Raw genomic sequence first — 24,575 nt, 5'->3', positions numbered from 1 at the left:
TGTGAAACACATCGCGCACAATATCCGTAGTTTACGTGCCGAGCCTCCAGTCCACTCGCCGTTACGCCGCGAGCTACGAGCTAGTGTGTGTTCTAACGCCGTGAACAACCATTTCCTACGCGACGTACGTCTACCTAAGGTATATTTACTCCGGGCCCTCTCTCGTTGCAGCCCACAGCAGCTCCAGAGATGGCCCGAGAGATCCTCGACGAAAACTTGTTAACCGTCGACGAGCTTAAGCCACTCGAAGGCTTCGCCTTCCAATTTCTCGTTTGTCATCCTCTACGTCTCCAGCGTCGAACTCGCGGCCGTCCCTCTCGTAGCTCGGTTCCCTCGTAAGATCCGATAGAAGCGATGGAGGAGGAAGCCGTCCCTCTTGGTATCATACCCCGGTGGTCCTTTGATGCATTTACCGCGAGCGGTCTGATGACATGTAGCGCTGCGAGTAGTAACGCTTTGGTTCGCCGGCTGACTTGTGTCTACGCTCTTTCACTAGAGTAGACACAGATGAGCGTTATGGTATATTAAATTTATTACATCCCTCGTTGTGTGCATGTTATATAAAATATTTTTCGAGCCACCTTAATACCAAAGAGGTCTCACCTCGTTTCTAATGTGTTCGTTCATTTAACGGTGACAGAATCTTATCGTATATTATTTTTATTCTCCAAGGGACCAGCTTTCGATAAGTTTAATAATCAAGATTAAAATATTTTCTAGCTCGCTGTATAAAAAAATAGCTGATTTAACGGCAGATTTATTATGACAGATTACAAATTGTATGTCATATTTCTTTATGTGACATGGTAGCATAGAATATTAGCATGGTAAAACTGATAGGTCCACCCTCTCGGTCCTTTGATCTTTTCGGTTTCGATCACATGGTGTTCCGCCATTATTTACGACAGCAATCCAGTGGCGTGTGTGTGTGTGTGTGTGTGTGTGTGTGTGTGTGTGTGTGTATACGTACTCATCAGAGGTGCACTACGCATACAACTTGTCTGTCATTGGTCTTCTACTCATACTTGATCGTGATTGGTCAATTTCTTAAGGCTTAGGGCTTACATCATCTGTTGTAAACTGGGACTAACTGTGATTAGTTAGGGATGCTTTGTTAGATGAAAAGAACGATACGAAATCGACGCCTCTTCGGGTGCATGATACACCCGTACCTTCCCGCAAAACGATCGGAAGAAGAAACCGCTGGGATAGCTACTTCGCACGGGGGACCTTTATAAATTTACGTCGAGCGGCGTGATGACGCGTCAGGCTTCAAGTAGACGATAAAAGAGAATAACTGACTCGAGCGTCGAAACTTGGGGCGCATACATGAGCTGTAGTAGAAGTCCGCGTAATGATATATGGGAGTTGGAGTGTCCGCCACTGCGCCGGCATCCCGCCGCCCCCCGGTGCGCGCCGATAGGACGTTTCGATGAAAATTGCATCAGCGAACGGTGAAATTCTGTATACCGATGTGAGAGGCTTTTGAGTATCCATCACGGGCGCCGCCGTCGGTTAGGTAAAAGTGTCTCGACGGAAATTGGATCGTCGGCCGGGAATACTCCGCCGTGTCCGGCAAAAATTGTCTTTCGGTCGCGGAGGAGGCACTTTTCCCCTCTCCTCTTCGTTATTTTTCGTTTCGCGAGAGTAGCTTCCACTTAACCGCGTAAGCAGGCCGCGATCACCGAGCGACACCGTAAGAGCATCCGTCCACGTTGGTGAAGAAACGAGGAGTCGAGCCGGGGAGTTTGCTCGCCCGATACTTCTCGCTCAGAAAATCGCTTTAATGATCTCGCGGAATATTGGAACTCCGTATCGCGATAACGTCCCTCTTTAACGTCCGTTAAAGCCATTATCTCCCGAGAGATTTATCTTCAATTCTTTCTGGTGCACATTCTTGGTGCGCGCGCGCACATACACGAGACGTTCCGCTGCACGTAGAATATCATTTCCAAAAATGATGGCATGCGCTACGCGGGACTCCCGGGGAAAATTGAATCATATTTTCTTCAGCTCGCTAAACTTCTAAGTCACGTAGCGCCGTCTGAGTTTCGAGTTTGGGCCCTTCTGCTCTTTTTATTCCGTTTTACAGCGGGGCCGACGCCGTGCGATTTACAAAGTGGCTCACGTAGCTTGCACTTTTTAAAGTAATTAGCTTGTGTCTCTTCATAATTTAAGTCGCCTTGTACATTGTTCAAAGCCGCGGGCGCCGTCCACGAGATCTCCGTTTCGTTTCACGGGAGTCTTTGTTGTGCGCAGTTCGCCCTGATCATCTTCTTTCCTCGTATCGATAACACGATCGCGTATTCCATATCCAGAGGCGTATTCAGAAACCCGCGTCATACATATTCGTTCTCTCTCCGTTAATCATTCGCCCTCGGCTATCGGTGCTGCCGCATCGTGTTCATCCATTCGCCGATCGTGCGTTACAAATCAAAGTCAGCTGCGAGCAGGATGGAGACGTGCCACGCACCAGCGTTGAACGGGGACATTGGCACGCGAGAAGATGCGACATGGACAGAGACACGGTGCATCCAAGGGGGGGAGGGAAAGGGCACACGCGGTCATGCACGGTCGCGTGTGCGATGCGGCGCGGCGGCGACACGGCGACGTTTCGTGTTCAAGTGGACCCGGGCGTTCATTTGATATACAGCTAATTAGAGATCGAAATCGCGACTCGTCAGAGAGTGCATCTCGCTTTGAAACGGGCAGCGCGGCCGTGTCCGTGAGGCTAATGCCTCGCGTGCACGTGTGCGTGCGTGAGTGGATGCTTGCGCCGCGTCGCCAAGCGTATCGCGATCCGGATAATGAATGAGAAAATTTTATTCACAACGAAGATCACGCTCGGCATCGCCGTGCAGCTTCGGGAAATTATCCTGTCGAGAAATCGCGAGTGACAGCTCTTTTTGATACGATCTGTACAACTGGATGTCTATATTTACTTGCTCCGTTTGAGCGAGTACGCTTATTCGGCAGCTAATTCCCATTCAGCGGAGACGTCGCTTCTGATCTTCATTTTCGGCAGCCTTACTTTAGGCATGCGCCGGTATTCCGGGACGGGAAACCCGATTAAACGCATCCGATTGAGGTATAATTAATTGAAGATCGAAGTCTTAGTTCAATCTCACGTGGGATGTAATAACAATTAAGCGAATGAAAGCGTTACGCTGTTGATGTCAGTGCGGAATTAGATTACGACCAGTATGTTATATATGGAAAATGTACGTGTCGCTTACCTAACCTATTGCGCTGCAAAGTTAAAATGAGATGCAAACTGAACTCGCACTCGCAAATACCGCTCAGATTGCAAACTGTCGATAATTTAGTTTGATAAAGACAATAACAACCGATTTCGCTCGTTAAAACGTTCGCGTACAGAAAATGGCGGTAATTTCGGGCGTAACCTTGCAAGTTTTCTTACAATCAAATCGATTATGTAAAAATATTATAGTGACGATTATATACTTTACATATTGACTTTTCAGTTGACACATCTGCACTTTGATGAATCATTTATTTCAAATTTTCGTACGAATGAAGTCAGATTTCTGATAAAAACCGAATTCCTTCCGATGACAGTTTGAAATGCGTCGCCCACAACCACGATAAGCTTCTTTTGCGCGCGTGCGCGCGCACGCGTTCAATGCGGGAGGCAGAATCGGACGATTGTGTTCAACGTTCACCCTTCAACTTGATATACAGCTAATTGGAGATCCGAATCTCGGAGCGTAGATCGTATCCCGGGGCGCGAGCGAGGGGCGCGCGTAGATGTACAAAACGTTTTGCGGTGTCGTGCGCGGCAGCGTTTCTCAATGCTATCGATCGTATTCAAAAATCGTACATCAAACGCCTCCTTAAGCCTCGTCTACGTAGAAGTCGTAAAGTCGTAGTCGTAAAAATTGTCGACTATGATTGGTTAATTCTTATGTGTCTGACCGAATTGACCAATTACAGTCGATTATTCTTACGACTGCGACTCTGCGACTCTCATTGTAGACCCCGCATTAATCTACGAAGTACGTGAACTGCGCAAGATTGACGCAGGGCAGGGGTCGCGTTGCTTTCTTGCACGCGTAATGTCTTTCCAAAGCGCACCGCTGAGACCAGGTCAGATGCAGGTAAAGAGTAACTTGTGTACGTGAGTTCAATCTCGATACTTCAACGCAACAGATTCAAGTAGCATCATTATAAATTTTTCTAGTTTCTGCGAAAGGCTCTCGTAGACCGGAGCGGCGGCCAGTATTGATCGTTGAAGCATTAAGTTGAGAAACCCTGATGTATAGCATGCCGTGCGCTTCTGGATTTGCGTCTACGTGGGAGCGGGCACCTGCACTCTCGCGTAAAACACGTCTCCGCGATCCCTTCGACAAAAGACGGGAGACGAGATGGGAAAATAGAAAGGATCCGTTCTATCCTAGCAAACTATAACTAAACCGCGTCCGCGCTAGTGTACTGTTCTATAAATTATATATCATCCGTTGAGTGTGTGTGGAACCGGACGTCATCCAGATGCCGCGTTTGAGTAATATATTATATTTCTGCTTGTCACGTCTACGCCTGCATTTATACACCACCACGAGCTACTATTTCTTCTCCTGGTACGTCGCTGCCATCCATTCTCTACTCACGGAATGGTACGTAAAATTCGTCGACTCGAACACGAATGATTCGATTGGATCAATTCGGATTATTAGCAGAAGTCTCTTTAAGTTGACAGTAATATATAACAATAATGAAGCTTTTTAGTCGACATTAACCGGCCAGTGTTTTAATGCAGAAAAAGCGGGCGTCTCACCAATTCGACCACTGAGGCACTTGTCGCGATAACAGTATAAACCAATGTAGAAAATTGCTAGACGACGCTTGGTTGGCAAATTCTAATTAAAGAAATTTATTGCGAGAAGTTTATTGCGAAAAATATTACCTCAGCCTGGGTTTGAACCTGGACTTCCCCTCTTTCTAGGCGGGCGTCTCACCAATTCGACCACTGAGGCATGTGGTAATATTTTTCGCAATAACAGTATAAAGATGACATCTTCGCGTCTATTTTTCGACTTTAATTCGGATTATTATCGCGATGCTAAATTCAGGAGAGTTGCTCTATAAGCAACATTGAGATTGCATTCTTTATAAAGTTATTTTCTACGGTGCAAAAAAATTATAATATATAAAAAATAGAAAAATTTCTTTATATATTTCTTGCGTCATATCGGGTTTCTTCCTTTAATGACGGTGAAAAAGGAGGCGTTTTGTTGAGACCTTCTTTCGACCGAGGGTGGTGAACGGGACATCCTGAGGAAAGTCCCCTTGGAGGCGGATCCTTATAGTTAATTTCTCCGGAGCGTGCGCTTGCGAGAGGGTACGAGCGCGCCTTACCCGCTCATGCGACCGTGGAGTGCTCTCGCGAGACTTCGCGGACTGTCGATTCTTGTGATGGTCGGGTTGCACCGCGTGCAGGCGCACCATAGTCCGACCTGCTCACGCGCGCGCACAACGTTAAAAATAGCATGTTATCAATAAACTCAACTCAACTGGCATATTCATCTATTAGTTTAATACAACGTTTTGACCCTATTTTTTGGGTCCTTATCAAATAGTAGTGAGTCATCCATAAGACAGAGTCGAATTATAAAAATACGGGTGCATGTACGGAAAAAAAAATTAGCTGCTGTAGCTAAATAACTTAGCAAAAAATGGACAGCTAATATTTTTAGTTGTGATAGCTAAAATTTTTGCTACGACAGCAAACGGGTTTTTTTTCCGTGTGTGAGCACCGTGGCTGCTGGGCTCGAACTAATTTGTAAGTATTGTCGTAGGAACAAACACTTCTGTTCGTTTTACTTAATAACTTACAAAATATTATAATTGCGTATGTTGTTGATTTGCAGTATTACTTGACAAGGACCCAAAAAATAGGGTCGAAACGTTGTATTAAACTAATAAATGAATATGCCAGTCGGGTTGACTACAAGTTTTCCGTTTAAATTTTTATCCATCACTGGTGACTAAGCAAACTCTCTCTTCGGCAAATAATTTTATGTCTACTTTGACTAATAAAAGAGAAACTATTCAACGCGCTCTTAGTCGTGAAAAAATCTCAGGTCGCTTCGAAATATTCATCTTACGGTCGTATTCATATTCTTCATTTTCCAACTGTCGAAATGTCAAAACTACGTCAAACAATGGCAATCCCATCCAACATGCTCGACATGTTCATCCAACATTCCTCTTCCCTTTTTCCTTTAAACAGAGAGAGAGAGACTTGGTTCGTCGCTGCGAGACTCGTTTTGTACGACTGCACTTCGTTAAATCAACGAAGCTTCCGTACGGCGTAACTGAGTTAACGTATACTTTGCGCGTGTTTTATCAAACTACTATATCCCGCGGAGCAGAACAAGCTGACGTATCGTATCGTGCTGTCACTTGGACCAGAGTTATGTAACCGACGCAAATATTTTCTCCGATAACAGAGAGTTTAATTAATTCGAAATGCGCGCAAATGCCGATTTATTAGCTCAAAATTACCGCGATAACTCACTCGTATCCCTCTATCGGCAAATCGTCTTTCGGTAAAGTCTTGAAAACAAATGCTATTACTCGTACGGGAAAGCGCATTCCCGACCTCGCAATTGAATTGCGCGCGAGTTGAGATCGGTACAAGTGCCGCTAATTGATTCGGCAATTAATCGCGTCGCGCGGAGTTGAGTGGACCGCCGCGAACTAATGCGTCCGTCGTGAATCGGTTTCGCGGTTACAAGTTTGTCTCGCTGGTCTCGGTCTCGGTTCCGATATCGCGGTCGGCAATTTTATTATCTTCCCAGCGAACAAAGTTGGAAAATCGCGCGACGACCGCAAGAAGAAGGAAAGAAAAACTTTGTGTCGCGCGGCTTCAGCGAAAGAAATGGTACGCGCGTTCGCCGAGCGGCGACTCGACTCGACTCGATTCGGCTCGGCCGATGCGATGCGATGCGTAACTGGATCGGGACCTTATCGAGTTTCCATACTTTCGGATTCCGCCTGCCGTCGACGAACAACGGCCACCCCGATGCGCGAGCGACCGGAGGCGGTGAATTTGCTTTTCAAATTTTCGTTCTTTCGCTCGCGGGCGGCCAACTACCGTAGCTGCGGATCAATGGGATCCAATTTAGCGTTAGTTTCACATCTTACTGCACCTCGCCTCGAGAACACGTTTCTCCGCATCGCCGCTTCTCGCAATCCATGAGACTGTTGGATAAAAATATTAAAGAGCTATATAGGTACATACGTACTTTTTCAACAGGAAAACGTATATTTTTTCAAGATTAAGTTACGCACGTGTACAATTGAATAGGCAGTTGTTAATCTTTGCATAGCAGAAATAGAGAACTATATCTGTATTTTATGTATTTACTTAATTCTCCTCACGAAATGACTGTCACAATTTCACACCCACAGAAAAAATTTCCGGATCCAGTGCTATTACACTTGAATGTATCATAAAATAGGATCGATATAGCGCCAATCATATTTATTGTAGGGAAAGGAATATTTTAATCTTAAATGAAAAATTCTATACACGCATTCTCTCTCTCTCTCTCTCTCTCTCTCTCTCTCTCTCTCTCTCTCTCTCTCTATCTATCTATCTATCTATCTATCTATCTATCCCTCTCTATCTCTATCTCACTATCTCTTGTCACGCTGTATTGATGAACGGAGCCAGTTTCTCGATATCGTAACCGATCGAAATGGGATTCCGGTTTAATGCCAGCTTCGAATGCCGAGCCCCGAACGGACAATATTGTAATTAGGCTCGTGACAGTCGATCGAATGTCGGTACGTTCCTCGTTGCGGGCGTGTACACGCGCGGCACGCCTCGCAAGTCTGATTTAGGCAATTTGGATCGCCGCAACTGCGTGCTCCGCAGCCTTTCAGTCTGTCAGTTCTTGCCCTGACGAAATGGCAAAATCGTCGGCGCGTCCCCCGATCGGTTTTGCCCGCCGGCGATGCGAAACAACGACGACGATGGCGGCGATGGAAAATTCAAGACCCGGGAAAACTTTGGAGGAACGCAGCTAACGAACAAACTTTCGCTGTACAGCCCGTCGTCGCAAGACCTCGGCGGGGTCGAGATTTCGTAACGATTTATATAACGAAACGACTGCGCGTCGGTACGGAGTCGATAAACCGAGTATTAATTAAACGCACGACGATGACACGCTGGAATCTTCAGGCATCTCGACCGGTTTGCACTCTTTGAAAGTTCGCAAGATAAACGGTAGGTTACATCGGGTTATTTCTGATTACATTGGAAATGTTATTTAATGAAGTTTCTGTGAAAGGCTTGAGAAAACTGAGCGATACTCTATTGGTTTTCGGTTAGCCAAATAATACGGAAAAGATAGGCGTTTAATGTTTAGCCAGTGCCAAGTTACCGGCTATGTATACGGTTATATGCATGTACGTATCATATATATATAAGAAAGAAAGATTGCGCGAATATTTTTTGAAAAGTGAAACAAACGGAGGATAGAAATAAATCGAGACGTATTTTGCAACAGCGCGATAAAAGTCAACCTTGATTAGGATGTTTTCAAAGCTACGCCGAGAGATAAAGCGCGATAATTTTTCATGCGCGAAGATATCGTAATACAAACATTAGCGAAATCTCAGTTGCTTCTTCCGGAGCTTATCTGCCTGTGCTCCCCCAACGCCAGGCCGAAAGAAAATATAACTATCCCGCGAGTCTCGCGCGTTACCCGCCTTAAAGCGCCATAGAATCAGGCGAGACGCCTACACTCCGCGAAAACTCTTGCGGTGACGGCGGGGAAACAAGAAGCGAGGAAAGTTATCTCGAAGTGCGCCGTCCCGGGAGAAAGTGGGAGCTGCAGCTCATCGTGGTTGAGGAGCGACCGAGGGACTCGGCTAGGAGAGCCCGGGATTCTCGGGGTGATAGCCTGCGAGGGGGTAACTTGCCAGAAGGGAGATCACGCGTCTTCTCGGGAAACGGAAAAACTTTTGGATGAAAATTGACGGCCGGCGACGAAAACATGTGAGGGCGCGGGGAGGGTCTTAACACCTGCCTCTTCGCGCCGTAATAAGGTCGCTCGTCGGCCTTAAAGCGGTCGCGCATGGGCCGCCTAAACGAATTAAAAGTACCAAGAGTTCTTCCACCTTTCGTCCCGTCTCTTCGCCTCGCCTCCCCCTCGTCGTCCTCATCGTTGTCGCAAAGCTGGGAAAGTTGCTCGGCTACGTCCACCGTATTGAAGTTTTTTACATCCGCCGAGATAATCTGGCTTAATTAATTTAATTCCGGTGAAGAAGAGAAGGGGCAGGGCTACGACCTTCCATCTCCCTCCCCGCTTCGTTATCGTCCCTTCCTCTCGGAAGATTCTCTCGCGGCGAAGAATATTTTATTGTGCGAAAGCAATTTTGTGAGACGCCCGCGCGATGTAACGATTGTACTTAGAGCTCTGGGGAAAAAAAGACAGCAACCCATTTTGGGGTCCACAATTAGTAATCGAATTATTTGGTTTACCGTAACTCTGCTCTTGAAAAATTTTAACCGTTTTTTCTGTAGTTAAGTAACTTAATATTTCGGTTAGTGAAAATTATCTTGGCGTCACTGATTGTCGACAGAACTAATTGAGAGAAGTGTATTAGTATTACTTAAAAATCTTGGATATAGATAGACCAGCTAATTGCGATTTTTAGTTACGAACAATCCAAATAATTCCATTACTAATTGTGGGCCCCAAAATGGGTCGCTGTCTCCCCCCCCCCCCCAGAGAGGCCTCCGCTCGTCGCAAGAATGCGCGAGGAACGAGGTGATTTAGACGATTTTTCTGTTCCTCGCCGAGTTTACGCGAGACTGTATACGCGGGGAGATTCAATTTAATAAGGGCGACGGATCAATCGAGAATTCTTATAATATCTGAAAATTAATATCGCTAGCGGCAGATTGTAATAGCGGTGTATAGATTTTTATTACAGTATCCCAGATGGAAGTAGGCAATTAAAATTACGTTGCAGACACGAGGAAATATCGGACATCGATATATCGGAAGTTCGTTCTAATTGTTTGATAACATGAAATGTCTTCATTTTTACCTGCCGTCAGAGTTTATAATCAGTTTCGACAATGTTCCCACGATTATTCCACGTGTCAATGTGGCTCACATTCTGCCAATACATGGCGTGCATTTATTTTGTGCTATTTGCAGGCTCGGTGCATTTTTGTTTCATATTTGATGCTTTACACCTCGCGTGTTATACTTATATTTCTTTTTTTTCGCCTCCATCGAACAACAAGTTCATCTGTATTTTTTCTCGTTTACATACTAATTTCCCTGGCCGGTGCGCGCATTGTATTATACTTTCTCGATCGAGCGTATTTCCACACCTTCCATTTCCTGTTTTGCGGAGAGCCTTCATTCGAAGCTCGGATTTTCCCTTCGTCCATATTATATCGTTTATTATTCCGGATCGCAGCGGCGACGCGAGTTAGAGGAAGAGGGGATGGGAAGATGAGCGCAGAGATGGATTTTGCATCCTGTATATTACACGTTCACATCCCCGTCATATTATAACGGCACGGTAAAAAGGCGTTATACGAGCACGAAAAATTCCTTCCCTTCGTACATTCGCATATTCCGCATTGTGCGTGAGTCACATATACGGTTCGACGATAGCAGGTGTGAAAAGTTCATAAAAGCGAAGCACGCGTTATATCGCGGACGAGGCGCGAGTGCTTCGTATGCTAATAAAACATCGATAAGGAACGGCGCTCGCGGTTTACGCCGATCTGCCTTTATTATCTGCCCGAAGAAAAAGCTTGCAATTATAAATTCTGATTAATTCGCTTTTTTATCGTTTCATCGAACATTTATGATGGATGAAGCTTTTGAGCGAGCACGTCCCGCGGACGTACGGTGTTATAAATCATGCAGTATCGGAGTATATGCGCCGAGTTGGTGCATAGCGTGTATGTATTTTAGTCGATATTTGATCTTGCGTCAAAAAAATAATGACAAAAATAAAGCACCGTGCGTGCGTTTGCACCAACAAAAAATGTGGCAGTAATTACTAGTATAAAATTAGTATACAATTTAGCGTGTACTAATTGTTCGTCATTTGCAGTAAGCACTCTGGGAAAGAAAAGACAGTTAGCAATCCATTTTGCGGCCCACAATTAGTAATTGAATTATTTGGATTGTTCGTAACTCTACTCTGGGAAAAATTCTTACCGCTTTTTTTTGTAGTTAAGCGACTTCATATCTCGGTTAGTGCCTCTTAAGTGAAAGTTATCTTTGCGTTACTGAATATTGACAGAACTAATTACTTAAAAATCTTGGATATAGACAGAATAGCTAATTGCGATTGTTAGTTACGCGGGGTAAAATTCGTAAAAGATTAGAGTGTTACGAACAATCCAAATAATTCGATTACTAATTGTGGGCCGCAAAATGGATTGCTGTCTTTTTTCCCCCCAGAGTATAAACAGAACTATTCCGTAGCGCGTCTTTTTCACAATCCGTGGCTCGAGGCTCAAGTTTCAGCAGTTTCCATCGATCCATCCATGATTAACGAATTAACCATGTGCATTTAACTACGAAAACCGCACGAAAGGCGCGTGTGGTTGTCGAAATAATGGTACAAAGCCGCAATAGCGTTCCTCTCGTGCGAGAGGAGAAACGGAACAGATCTCGAAAGTGGGTCGGGTCGCCGATGGGCGAGGATGATGAACGGGAGGGTCAGAGCGCGCGAGGGGGAGAACGGGGGTGGGAGGAGTAATGCGATTCTCGCGTGAGAATGGAGCGAGGGGGGTGCCAAGGACGCGCGCGGCAAGATCGTGACGGGGAGGAGGAGGAGGGTCTCCCGATCTTGGTTCTGGTCTCTCTCGAGAGAGAGGACAAGAGTTTCGAAACGTCCCTCGCTGCCGGCCGCCCCCTGCGGGTCGGCGATTTGTCAGGCGGGCGAATACACGACGAGAGATAACGGCGAAGTTTCGCAGACGCTCCGGACGGCCACGGACTCTCTCCTCGCGGTTGACAAATGCGCGACCGTCGCCAGCCGCGCTTTCGGGGGAACAAGGGCGTTTTGTATGCGTACAAATGGCGATCGCGACACACGGGGCCGCGTATGATAAGCGCGCCATCGGGGAACGGGATGATCCGGGGATGCCGCCGCGGTCTCGCCGTACGCGTCTCCGGGAGACGTGACGAATGAGCCTAGCGTACGCGCGACGTTTGCATTTTTATCGCGAGGGCGATACGTTTTTAATTAAGTCGCGAGTACGATACGTCCTTTGCGCGACGGAAATTTGCGACGACGATAAAGCCGGCAATGAAAAAGTTGACGAATTTCGTAATGTTGTTAACGTAAACCAGCGCAAAGTATATATACGTGGAAATTTATAATATCGCTTCAACTGGATAGGATTTGCGAGGTATTCTTACACGTGAATTTTATGATTATCATGATTTATATAAGGCGGATGAATTATTGAAACGGTAAAGCATGTGCGCGCTATATAAATGCATCGCGAAATAACATCCGTAATAATACGCATAATGCGCGACAGTATATATTGTGAATCGATATATACATCGCGATGACCAGCGAAAATATTTATGATTAAAGAGCGTATTTTAATAAACGCCCACGTCAATTAGCGCAACGCTCCGGTTTAATGAATGTGTTTCTGTAATTACGCGAGTAATACGTATTATTGATACGGGGCGAACACATTTTGCGCGAGATACACGGGCAACAAATTGAAGAATCGAAAGGCAAGAGCGTGTTGAAAAACATGATACGGATTAATATCCTCAAACTCATGAATAAAACGGAAATACTGGCGCATATTATATCAATAGTCGGGGCATTGCGTCTGTGCGGGTATTTACAAACCTATCGCTCCCGGCATCGATTGTTTGCGAATGCGGGCGCGGCTCGTGTTTGCGAGGCTCTAACGGTAGTCAAATAATTCGCTAATTATTCACGGGAAATTATTATGCGGAAAGACGCGGCGGCGGGGTAATATCTTAAAATGCAAGTATCGCGTTATTCTCCCCTCTCTCGCGAACGAGGGAAACGCGGCGGCTCGCGTCGGGGGCGACGAGGGCTGTCCGCTGATTACGACGATGACAAACGACAGCGCGTGGGAATTACGAAATGAAGGTTTAATAAGGTATGAGCCGGATCGGGACCCGTCGGCCACCGCCGCCGCCGCCGCCGCCGCCGCCACGTTCCCTGCAGTAATTAACAAATCCAATTTTAATCGACGGTTCAATTCACGCTGCGTCCTGCCGGTCGGAAACGCACTCGCGAGCACCGCCTCGTTCCGTACGTGCAATCGTCATATCAGCGCGTAAAACTGATTAGCGGTTCCCCTCGCGACGCAATTATCTCGCGCTGCGCCGGACGGCTCGTTCTCATTTTGTCGCGCGTAGTAAACGAAATAAGCGCGCAAACAAAATAAATTCCTTTGTCCGCAATCTACGCTTTTAGTTGGCGCACCGGAAACTCGGCTGATGATAATTAGAGCTCTCTATCGATTAGGCTGTTTGCGCGCTTCTAATTTGCAGTTTATATCAGCCATGATTATGAGTAGTGTGCACTGAGGATTTGGAAAATTGTAACAAGTTGTACGGCAAATTAAAATGATCAAAGAAAGACTACGTCATATTTATTATATTTCTAGGGTAATTTTGAAAGTAAAATGTTTTATAATTTAATTAAGAGGAAAAAAGTGCTTTCAGTCTTGAAAATCATGTAATCGTGGGACAACGTGGTATTTCGAAGAGCTGTATGAGAGTTTTTTCACATTTTACCATACATTCTATCAACAAAATGTATACTAAGTATACTTACTAGTAAAATGTATGATACAATTTCAAAGAACTCTCCGAAAATTCTTCGAAATGCCGTCTTGTCCCACGATTACATGATTTTCGGGATAAATTTTAAGAGAAAATTCTCCCCGTGTATTAATTAAAGAATTACAAGTACCTGCCGAGATAGACTATGACGCTTGATCGCGAGAAGGAAATGCGAAAAACTGCAATTCACCGAAGGAAAAAGAGTAGCAACGGTCTCCAGTTCGTCTCACCTAATCAAAGATCCCGAGCGGTATCAATTTTATCATCCATACTTCGCGTTCTCGCGTGAAAGGAAAACTCGGGGCCGCAGTATTGCGATTTCTATGCGTCGTCCCTGAAAATCGCGATGCGAATTGGAACATCGTATCGCCCGCATCTGAATTTCCTGTGTGCGCACACAGCGGCGTCCTGTGTACCATTCGAAAAGGGCTCAATCGAAAAATCGGCACAGTAACGCTCGAAACGACATAGGCAAAGCGCACCGCGCCGCACGATTGCCGGATTGTAAAACAAAGCACAGCATGCAACACGGCAGTGCAAGCATGCAGGTGCGAACGTTGATCGCGAATATTTCCGCGTTTTTTGTAGCCCGTTCGTGTACACACGTGTACGCAAGCGTGTAGACGTTAAGTCCGCGTTGCATAAAGCAACGCGTAAACCCACGTATAATGCGCGAAAATGATTTAGTAATGGCTGCTTTTTACCCCTTTTTCCCCTGCGTTAAATCCGAAAAATAATATAAAATTAAAATTTCATTTTTCCCCCAATTCTGTGCTATAACAATAGATACATGAATTTATCGCGTGTATATCACGATGAAAGGTATGGATGAAGTAAAAATCTGCATTTTCTCTCCCTCTTTCTCTCTTCGTTTGATAATGCAATATTTATTATTTATGTATTTTAAAGTATCGGACTCTTGAAATATTGAAAATAAGGCCATTTCCACGTGCAATAATGTAGTTTACCTCCGCGCACGGTGACCGCTTTAATAGGACACAAAGACGGATTAGCGCACACGGCACTCTAGGCGTCACGTCCACGTGTGCGTAATTGTAGTCGCGCGTTAGTTGACGGACACATCGATGCACGATATATTTACGGTTTATTGCAGCGCGTTTACGGGTGGAATTACAGTCGGCGCTCGTTTTAATGGATGTCGAGATTGCGGCGCCGCGCGCGGTACTACGCTCGTAATTTTGCATCGGTTCGGTAAATTATTAAATTCGATCGGTTTAACTATTGTCAGAACGTGTGCTCGGCTCGGACACTAAGGCTACGTTATGCTCTATTAAGGTATGATCGATTATGGTTTGCGGCCACGTTGGCGACCGATCACGAACGGAACGGACTAGACTCCGCCAACTGCGGTCGGATTCGATCAAATGTACAATCACGCCTCCTGCTCTTCAATATAAACGGCGCAACGATTTACCATTCATCACATTTGTCACGATGGCGATGAAGTAGATTTTTTTTCAAATTTATTAAAATCGAAAAAACCGTGAAGATTTCGAACGCAATGTAGTGGGAGATTGACAAATGAGAAGCGAGGGGTAAACCACTGATCAAAATCATATACACCAATGCCCACTAATATTACTGGGCATTACTAGACATTTTTTGGGCCTTAGGCCTTGCTGGGGCATTATAAAGATAAAACAAGACGAAACAAGATAAATAAGATAACATAAGATTGTAAGATGTAAGTATAGAATACCCAGTGGGCATTACTTTATCTTGTAATCTTATGTTATCTTATTTATCTTGTTTTATCTTATTTTATCTTTATAATGCTCCAGCAAGGCCTAATGCCCAAAAACTGCCTATTAATGTCCAGTAATGCTGTAAATCTGTGCACCACAATGCCATCAGCGGTTTACCCCTCGATGAAAAGGGATACGTTTCTATAGAAATCTGTATTGTCAATTTCTAAAGATAATTTTCCATCAATTTCATATATGTAAATATCCGTTAAATATATTTTACAGAGCGCCACATCTCCTGGCGCCAGTAACGATGGCCTCACGAAGCAGCAGCTGGAGCTTATCCAGCAGATTATGCAGCAAACGCAACAACAGCAACAACAGACAACTACACAGCAACAACAGCAACAGCAGCAGCAGCAGCAACAGCAGCAGCAGCAGCAACAACAGCAGCAGCAGCAGCAGCAGCAACGGACTGCGACTCCCTCGACAGCGGTAACCACACAAATTCAAAAGACACAAAAACCGTCCATCAAATCCACTGCGTCGCCCGGTAACATTTCCAACAGTTCCGCAAGCGGAAACGCCACCAGCAATGCGAGATCGAGTCCAAAACCGAAGATGTGGAATCACTCGCAGGTAAGTGTGACATCGTCAATGAAACCTGTTCTGACTATATTCTTTATTTTACGATGCGATTTCTGCGTTTGCTAAAATGTGATATCGAAAGTAGCATCGAGCGCTGCAGCCGCCTATTGAATAAGACGAATAAGAATTGAAAATGATATGCTATCTGTATACAATATATACATACAAGGAGAGAATGTTCTTTTAAAATTTACCCTGAAAATCATGTAGTCGCGGGACAACATGGCATTTTGAAGAAGTTTATTGCTAGTAAAATGTGAGATAAAATTTTAAAAACTCTCATAAACTTCTTCAAAATGCCATGTCTCACGATTACCTGATTTTCAGGATAAATTTTAAGAAAAAATTCTCTCCGCGTATATATATTTTTTTTATATACACTGAGAAAAATGTCCGATTAAATACAAGCGGATAATCCAATTACATAATAACAAATGGATATATCCGATGAAAAATATGATCGGTTTTTCAATCAAATTTCATCGGATATATCCATAATTTAATCGGAAAACTTAACCATCGGTGACACAATTTAATTGGTTTATCCGATGGAAATTTTTCCCAGTGTAGTAGTGCGCAAATCTAAAGACGTAAAGCTAAAGATCTCAGTATTTATCTTACAATACCCGTGATGCGAATAATTATATTTTATACAAAGGGAAAACTATCCCATCTCCGAGACGTACAAGGTAGCGAAATTAAATAGATCGTCTACTAAAAATACAACGGAAATACATACCGAGCAAAGAATAACAAGAAACTTTTAATCGTCATTAGTATTCATTCGTTTCGACGGCATCCAAGCCTGCCTCAGTTATATCGATCGAGACAAATCTGGTCGGTGAATATCACGATCACGATGCACTGGATCGCGTCCATCCCCGTATGATTTTATTACGTGTCGCGTAACGAGATTCCGAGAGAGCGCAATGGTACCTTCAGACTGCTCGCTGCTGAAAGGGCCCTTCTTCCGCATTAGGCAGCGGAAGTATTACCGGGCGCACCCAAGATCCCGTGTACACGGCTCGTTGGAACTCGCCGCGGTAATCTTTTGTGCGGCGAATACGCCGCAAATCGCATTACGTATCGCGGCCGGGGCGAATACCATCCCCGGTGCTCGTAATCCCGTCGACGAGGACTCGTCGAATATTATACGGAAACGCGAAACAGCGAGATATCGCGCGCGTGACCCTTTGTGCGGGATCCTGTCCATTTTCTCGTTGAGGCACGAAGGCACGATCGGATGAAACGATATACCCTTCCGAGAGCCTGTGGGTTTATCATGAACGTTTTACAAATTAACCGGAATCCGAAGGTAATTCTGGCACGACAGAAAAATACTTTCGAATAGATGTCGAAATAATTTTTGTTTATCGGTTAGATTCGGTAATCGTGATATTTTCACGACGGCACGGATGAAACGATATCCTTCCGAGAGCCTGCGCGTATATCATGACCGTTTTCTAAATTAAAAAGAATCGGAAAGTAATTCTGACACTACAAAAAAAAATACTTTCGAATAGATGTCGAAATAATTTTTTACTCCTGGATCTCACTTGGAAAGGACCTAAACCAAAGGTCGAAACGTTGCGAAGGCGTATTCAATAAATGTGGCCAGCTGAGGTCGATTAAAATTTGCAATTTTTTTTATATCAATACTGGCAATCTGATGAAATATACCATTTGAAATAATTTTTATTTATCGATTAGAGTCGGTAATCGTGATATCTTCACGAAGGTATTTTCGCCACGATTTTTCCGCCGAATTGAATTGATCGCTGTGCTCTTTCACGGGGTAAATCCTGCGCAGTGTTAAAATAGCGGTCGAGCCGGTTTCGCGAATGGGTCTTCGGTAGCCGTTTCAGAGTGAAACATTCGCCAGCGGGAGAATTAAATCCGTCATTGAGAGCCATGTAGCGCGACTTAATCCATCCTCGTTGAATCACGCGGTGCTCGCTTGATAAAATTGCACGAATCGCTAATTGGTCTCGCTCGCTTCCCTTTACGCCCCTGTCCTTCCGGCCGTCCGAATCTTCGGCGATCAAAAGGACGACGACACTGTGAAAGGAGCCTTTGAGCAGATCCTTTCACGGTTCGGCGCATCGAACGCTGCAGAATTTTCTTCCGACGTCCTTCGTGTCGTCCAGCGGAGAAAGGCGCGTGATTAGCGTGGAGAATCGCAGCCGGAAGTCCAGTCGAATATCTCTTGCCTCCGACAAGTCGGGGGAGAGAAAAACCCATTGTGTCTCGTTTAAAGGGAAAATATTACAAAATAACTTGATCTCGCTGAATCACTCGTATACGCGTATCGATTAGTAACCCTTGAAAAAGTTTCCGAACTTTCTTACCTCGTCGTTGTTCGGTGCCCACGTATACAAGCGGGAACATTTGCGTGACCCATTAAGTGCTGATATGAGGAACATTAACGGCGAGTCTCCGTATGCATCGAGTGCTGGCACAAGGAACTCGTCTCTCCAATGTACAAACATATCAACCGTATGTCCAACGCGTCAGCTGCATCGATCTGGTAATAGTGTGACTGAACGTTCCCGGCCTGTCTATAAACCGTTTACTGTCGTTACTGAATCATGCATAAAAGACGATCACCGCTCACGTACGGAGCCCGTGCTCGGCCGAGAGTTTTAAACCTTTATGCCGCGCGGAACGACTCTATGCATAATAGATTAATGTACAATTATACGCGGTGATAGAGCGTCATTAAAGTATTTCAACCGGCCGAATCCTTACGACCGATATAACTCAAGTTTCACTTTATTAACGATCGAATTGTTATATCGTTAACGATGGAAAACGCTCGCAAATTGTAATGGTTACGGAACAACGTGGCCGCACTGACCGTGTGTACGCGCGGTTCGCTATGGCTTACAATTACACACTTTAACGCCGGCTCTATAATTACGCTCATCGGCCGCCCGCACTAGCGCCCATCGATCGGCCCGCGTCCGACGCAAGAAAACATACGCGCAGTCCATCATCGAAGATTCCCGCTCGCCCGTGTTTCAGCGCGTTTTTCCCGCGACGGGGCCCACCGCCGACACCCCCGGCGGCACCTCGCCGCCACCTAACTTCATTACGTTAATGGCATAATAACCATTGCGGGCGGCCCGAAGAGCTTATGCGCCGGAACGTCGATGTCCCTAAACACAGCAAGAAGCGAGCGCGCAGTAAAATCGATCCGATCTCCATTAATATGTATGAGGTCTTCGCCAATGGACGCGGAAGGGCTTGAAGGGGGTGGCCGCGGGGTGGAGAGCGGGAACGGGACCGGGGATTCGTACTCTTCTTGCCATCCTCCCGATCCCCGGCGTCGCCGCCCCGACGCCGAACTGCGGGCGATCGCGAAATGCTCTCGGAAACTGTCGTAATTGCTTAGGAACTCGAGGACGAACGGATTCTTCGGGATCTACGTCGCGATGAAAGGGGGGCGGGGGGAGAGAGGTGGAGGAGAAGGATCCTGCATATAGAGCGAACTCGGCAAACTCGATTTAATTGCGATCCCTTATACAATTACGTTATGGTCGCGAGCGTTAGCGTTGCCCGATCGCACAATGAAGCGATGCCGAATCGCGGCTTGGAATGTGTCGCACTTGGAAATTCCGCGCTGGCTCTTATTTGCATATTTATCGGGGGCGCATTATACGGCGCTGTGTGTACATCAGTCTGAAGGATCATCGGCGAGATGAGAAAGTTATTCGTCGCCGTCGGTAATGCACGATAGACATTAAAGACGGAGCGCAAAGTGCGCCGTTAAATTATATTTAGCCTTCTTGCGTGTCACTTTGATATCGTAAACACGTCCCGGCCATTATCCGCCAGCCTTTATATCGCGCCGCGGGAATATTCATCGTATTTCCGTGTATATTTATGATCCGTTACGGCATCCTAGACGATCCGGCTACAAATATACGCGCGAGGCGACGCGAGGATCCGCGAGAGGCTATCACCAGGCGCAACGACATTTCGTCATTACGTCTCGTCTTATTCCCCTCGCGAGCGCGCCGGCGAAGTATCTTTTTTTTATTACACGCGACGAGAGACAGTAAACGCAGTTACGCAGTCGCGACGATTTACATCTCGGCTTACTCCCGCGCTATTACCCGCCTCGTTAATAGGTATTCACCCGCACACGTTGGATCTCCGTCCGCGAATATCGATGACGACACCGTATTTGCGAGCGCGGATACGACGACGGTAACCGTATTCGCGACGCGCCCTGCGAACGCATAATTCACGTCGCTCTACGCGAAATACGCGGTCGCGATTACGAGGACCTAACCGCGCGCTAATCCGATTATATTAAAACCTTCTTATGCCGCGCCGATAGCGTAAACATTGGCGACTGAGGTCCGGTTTCGCCAACGCCGCCTAACTTTAATCGCAGCTTACACTTATTCCTTAGCTCTTTCTGAGGGGACAGTTAGGGCCAATTTCACAAACGTCGGTTAACCAGAGTTCAGTTGACTCCCTATCTTTTTCCATCTTGTTGTCTAAGAAGAGACAGAGAATCAACCTGAGATTAACAGTTTACCGACGTTTGTGAAACTGGCCCTTAGGTCCGGTTTCACCAAACGTCGTTTAACTTTAATCTTAATTTAATTCACGTTTACCTCTTTCTAGCAGTTAGAAAGAGACAAAGAATGAATTAAGCTAAGCTTCAAGTTAAGCGACATTGGTGAAACCAGGCCTAAGTTTATCTGTACGGCTCCGTAATCCACGATAGCGTTGCGTGGACGAACGCGTGTCCGGAAGAAGGTTGCATCGCGAACATATGATTGTTTAAGGATACTATTACATATGTCGTGCGACTAATTTGTTAAGCGTGTTGATTGGCTACAAACTAGAAAATTTCTAGATACTCGAGAACTTTTCCATCCCACAGCCAATCGATACGCTTGAAAAATCTGTCGTACGACAAATGTGATACCAGCCTTACACGTCTGTTTTCGCGGGGCTGAATGAAAGACATCGCCGCGTGAAACGTGCATCCCGGTCGCGCGTCGCGGACGCGACACCGAGGATCCTCTTAGTCATCTCCTGGCAGCCGAGTCGCAGCCGCGAGATAGCGCGATCTCGTGTATGCAATCACTCTGGCATAGCGCACGCTCGAGTGCGCTGTGGACGTCACGTTGGGTTACGTTAAGTTCGCACCGTTACATTGTGACTGCATCAGGACTCCGTTTACGTGCGCGCGTTTAACTATATCGCGGGCTGAAGATAAGGTAAATTGATATGAATAGTATTGAGCCAGTGGCATCAAAGTTTAGTATGCGCGATTCATCATAAAATGAAGTAACGACGATACAGAGCGTGAATTAGATTTTTGTTTCTAAATATATATTTATATGTATATCCTTTATACATTATTTCTATATTTATTATCTTCGTATGATGCCACGAAGACCCGGTTTCACCAATGTTGCTTAACTTTAAGCTTAGATTAATTCGTTCTTCGTCTCTTCCCAACTGTTACTCAAGAAAGAGACAAACATGAATTAAACTAAGATTAAAGTTAAGCGACGTTTAATGAAACCGGTCCTCAGTTTTTCAAACGTCGGTTAACTTCTAACTGTAGATTAATCGTAATGGATAAGTTTAGCCGACCTTAACTGTTCAATCAATTAAAATAAAAAGATATAGAGTGCGACGTTTCGACCAAGTGTTTAGGTCCTTATCAAGCACACATTCTAAAGGGAACAAATAGTAATATGTAAAATGAAACGCGATCACAAATAATGAGTAAAATAAAAGATATGGTTTGTCAAAGCGGATACGTAAAACAACAGAGTGAAAATAAATCCTCGACCAGTCGATTACCTTAAAATTAATCAGGCCAATGTAGATTAATCGATTCTCTGCCTATTCTCTAGATAATGATAAGAAAACGATAGGGAGTCGATTAAAGTCTCTGATTAGCAGACAACCGAAGTTTATGAAACTGGCTCTGAGAGAGTATCAGGTAAATAACGGCCAATCAAGAGTGCGTCAACTACATCTGGCGTTTTACGTGTTTTTCAAGCCGTGTAGCACTAAATGCGATGTGTTTCTCGAATGCGATATATCCGGCGATATCAAACCGGTACGACGTCATAACTGTATAACTGCCGAGTTATAACCCTGGCCCCGAGCTACTCTCTCTCTCTCTCTCCCTCTCCCTCTCGGCTGCTACTTGTTACTTATGTAAATATTCACATAACGCGTACATGTTCTGGAGACTCTAGTTCATTACGTTTACGAGGTGACACGCATATTAAATGCAAGCATATTAAACGCGGCGTGCATTCATATTAGTTTAGCGCGGCTGTCAAATGTGTGACACTTATTCTCCGAAATAAACGGAAATAGAGGGCGTTCGCGAAACGAGTAACCGAATTCCCGCAACGTATGCTTCTCCACTCCGTGCTGGTGAAGTCCTTCTAAGAAAAAGCAGGAAGAATTTTTCGAATTCTGTAGCAAGTAAATGGAATAAAAGTGTCCGCCGAGGTCGCGATCGATAAATGCCGTTAATATGCATGGACTCTTCGCCGACTCTCTTCGGTGGTGGATTCGTGTAGGATCAGGGGGAAGTTTCCTCTTCTAAATAAATCAACGATAATAATTAATAAAGCGCGAGCTGGTCGACTCGTGATAAACTTGATAAGCGACTTGACGCAACGACCGTGCGCATTACTAATCGTAAAAGGAAGTTTGCTCCCGGTAACAAGGAATCTTGAAATTAACACGATCCGATGCTTTCGTGGAACGATAATCGAGAAAATGTAATGAGCGGCGGTAATCGTCAAACGCGGAAACTTTGCGAAATTCGCGTTTTATCGGCGGCCCCGAAATGGGTGAGCCCAGCTAATATTAAATTCCGACGCCATTATGTGCTTGACGGGAATTCGGTTTGATGTACATGTACGTCGAACGGCGACGCATTTATCACAGCGCTGAAAGGAAAATATAGAAACGGGTAGTTACATCCGAGCAGCGATAACGATAGTGTTACGTCTCGGCGCCTTCACTGTGGCGTAAGTAATTTAACAGGTAACTCTGAAGGGATGTAATCTGTATCTTCGCGAAATTGCGGTTGGCGGAAGTCTAAAAGTTGAGCTCCTCAATTATGAAAGATCGTTGGTACGCCGCTCGTTGTTCCGCGGGCGGTCGTGATATAGTCAAGTTGGCGTTATACTTAAGTGAAAGTTGAGGATGTTTCGTTAACCCTTGAATGAAATTTTTACGTGGCTGCTCGAAGTCGTCTTTAAAGAACATAGAAGCTATCCTACCCACTCCCCTCCTTCATACTCTGGGAAAAAAAAGACAGCAACCCATTTTGGGGCCCACAATTAGTAATCGAATTATTTGGATTGTTCGTAACTCTACTCTGGGAAAAATTTGCACCGTTTTTTTTTCTAATTAACCGGAATCGAAATTTTGGTACTATTTTGACACTTTTAAGGATAATTTACACCTACTTAGCTGATCTATACACCTACATAGACCAGCGATAGCCTACCTTGGTGACATTATATGTTTTTACTCCTCCCTTGAATCTTTAATTCTAAAAATTTACTCTAACCCCTACTTAAAAGGACCTACTTAAAGCTGAATTGGCAAAAGCAGATATTTCCGACACTATCAGTTTTACTGTCTTAGGTCCTACCATATAATAAAATTAAGGGTTCAACATAGGGCCAAAATAGTACTTGGCCAAGCAAGTACTTGTTAGTAAAATAAGAACAATATATTTTGAGGAAATCTAACAGCTCTTTGAGGTTTAACAACGTTACATATTTTTAAACGTGCCTATAAGAAAATTATTTGCAATTAGATGAGATTATTTGCAATCAGATGAAATCGTGTAATCAGTGATACATTTTAGCTATAGTGGTTACCCCCTTGATCATCGTTGTATCAAGTGTATCGTATGTAATGTTGACCACGTTGAAAAATCGTACATGTCGGCGAGCACAGGCGAAAATGAAGAGCGAGGAGAGAAATGTTGCGAAATGTAAATCTGTGTCGAATTGAAAGTCGAGTTTAAAAGTCGTCGCGCCGCACTACTCGGCGACGAGGAACGTTGAGAGGACCCTTCTTTTTGCCAGTGCGAGTCCGCTATTTACACCGCGTCGTCCGAATTGAATTAGAATTTCAAAGCGGGCTGAGGACTAAGCGGAATTTGTTCGCGAAGATGTAGAGAGTCGTACTCATCGTCGTCGGCGAACGGGACGGAGGCTACGAAGCGACCAGCAGCTCCTTTCGCCTCCGAGAGAAGACACTCGGCCGGCCGAACGAGACGCGCGCGTTTTACGCGGTCGCGCAAATAAGAATTACGGCCGGTCGTTACCGGCGTGGCGCGCGTACA

General features: G+C 45.2%; 1 protein-coding gene across 1 annotated transcript in view; it reads left to right on the top strand.

Moving 5' to 3' along the window:
* The window catches only part of LOC105564670 (zinc finger protein rotund-like), a 326,878-nt gene that overhangs the window by 275,252 nt on the left and 27,051 nt on the right, over positions 1-24,575 (top strand). The window contains exon 8 of the mRNA XM_012017214.1: positions 15,851-16,204. Within this exon, the coding sequence (XP_011872604.1) occupies positions 15,851-16,204 (354 nt within the window). The remainder of the gene's footprint in view (positions 1-15,850; positions 16,205-24,575) is intronic.

This window comes from Vollenhovia emeryi, unplaced genomic scaffold (assembly GCF_000949405.1).
Source record: "Vollenhovia emeryi isolate VEMERY1.0 unplaced genomic scaffold, V.emery_V1.0 DF939161.1, whole genome shotgun sequence".
Classification (NCBI taxonomy): Eukaryota; Metazoa; Arthropoda; class Insecta; order Hymenoptera; family Formicidae; genus Vollenhovia; species Vollenhovia emeryi.
This window is presented reverse-complemented; position numbering and strand designations above follow the sequence as displayed.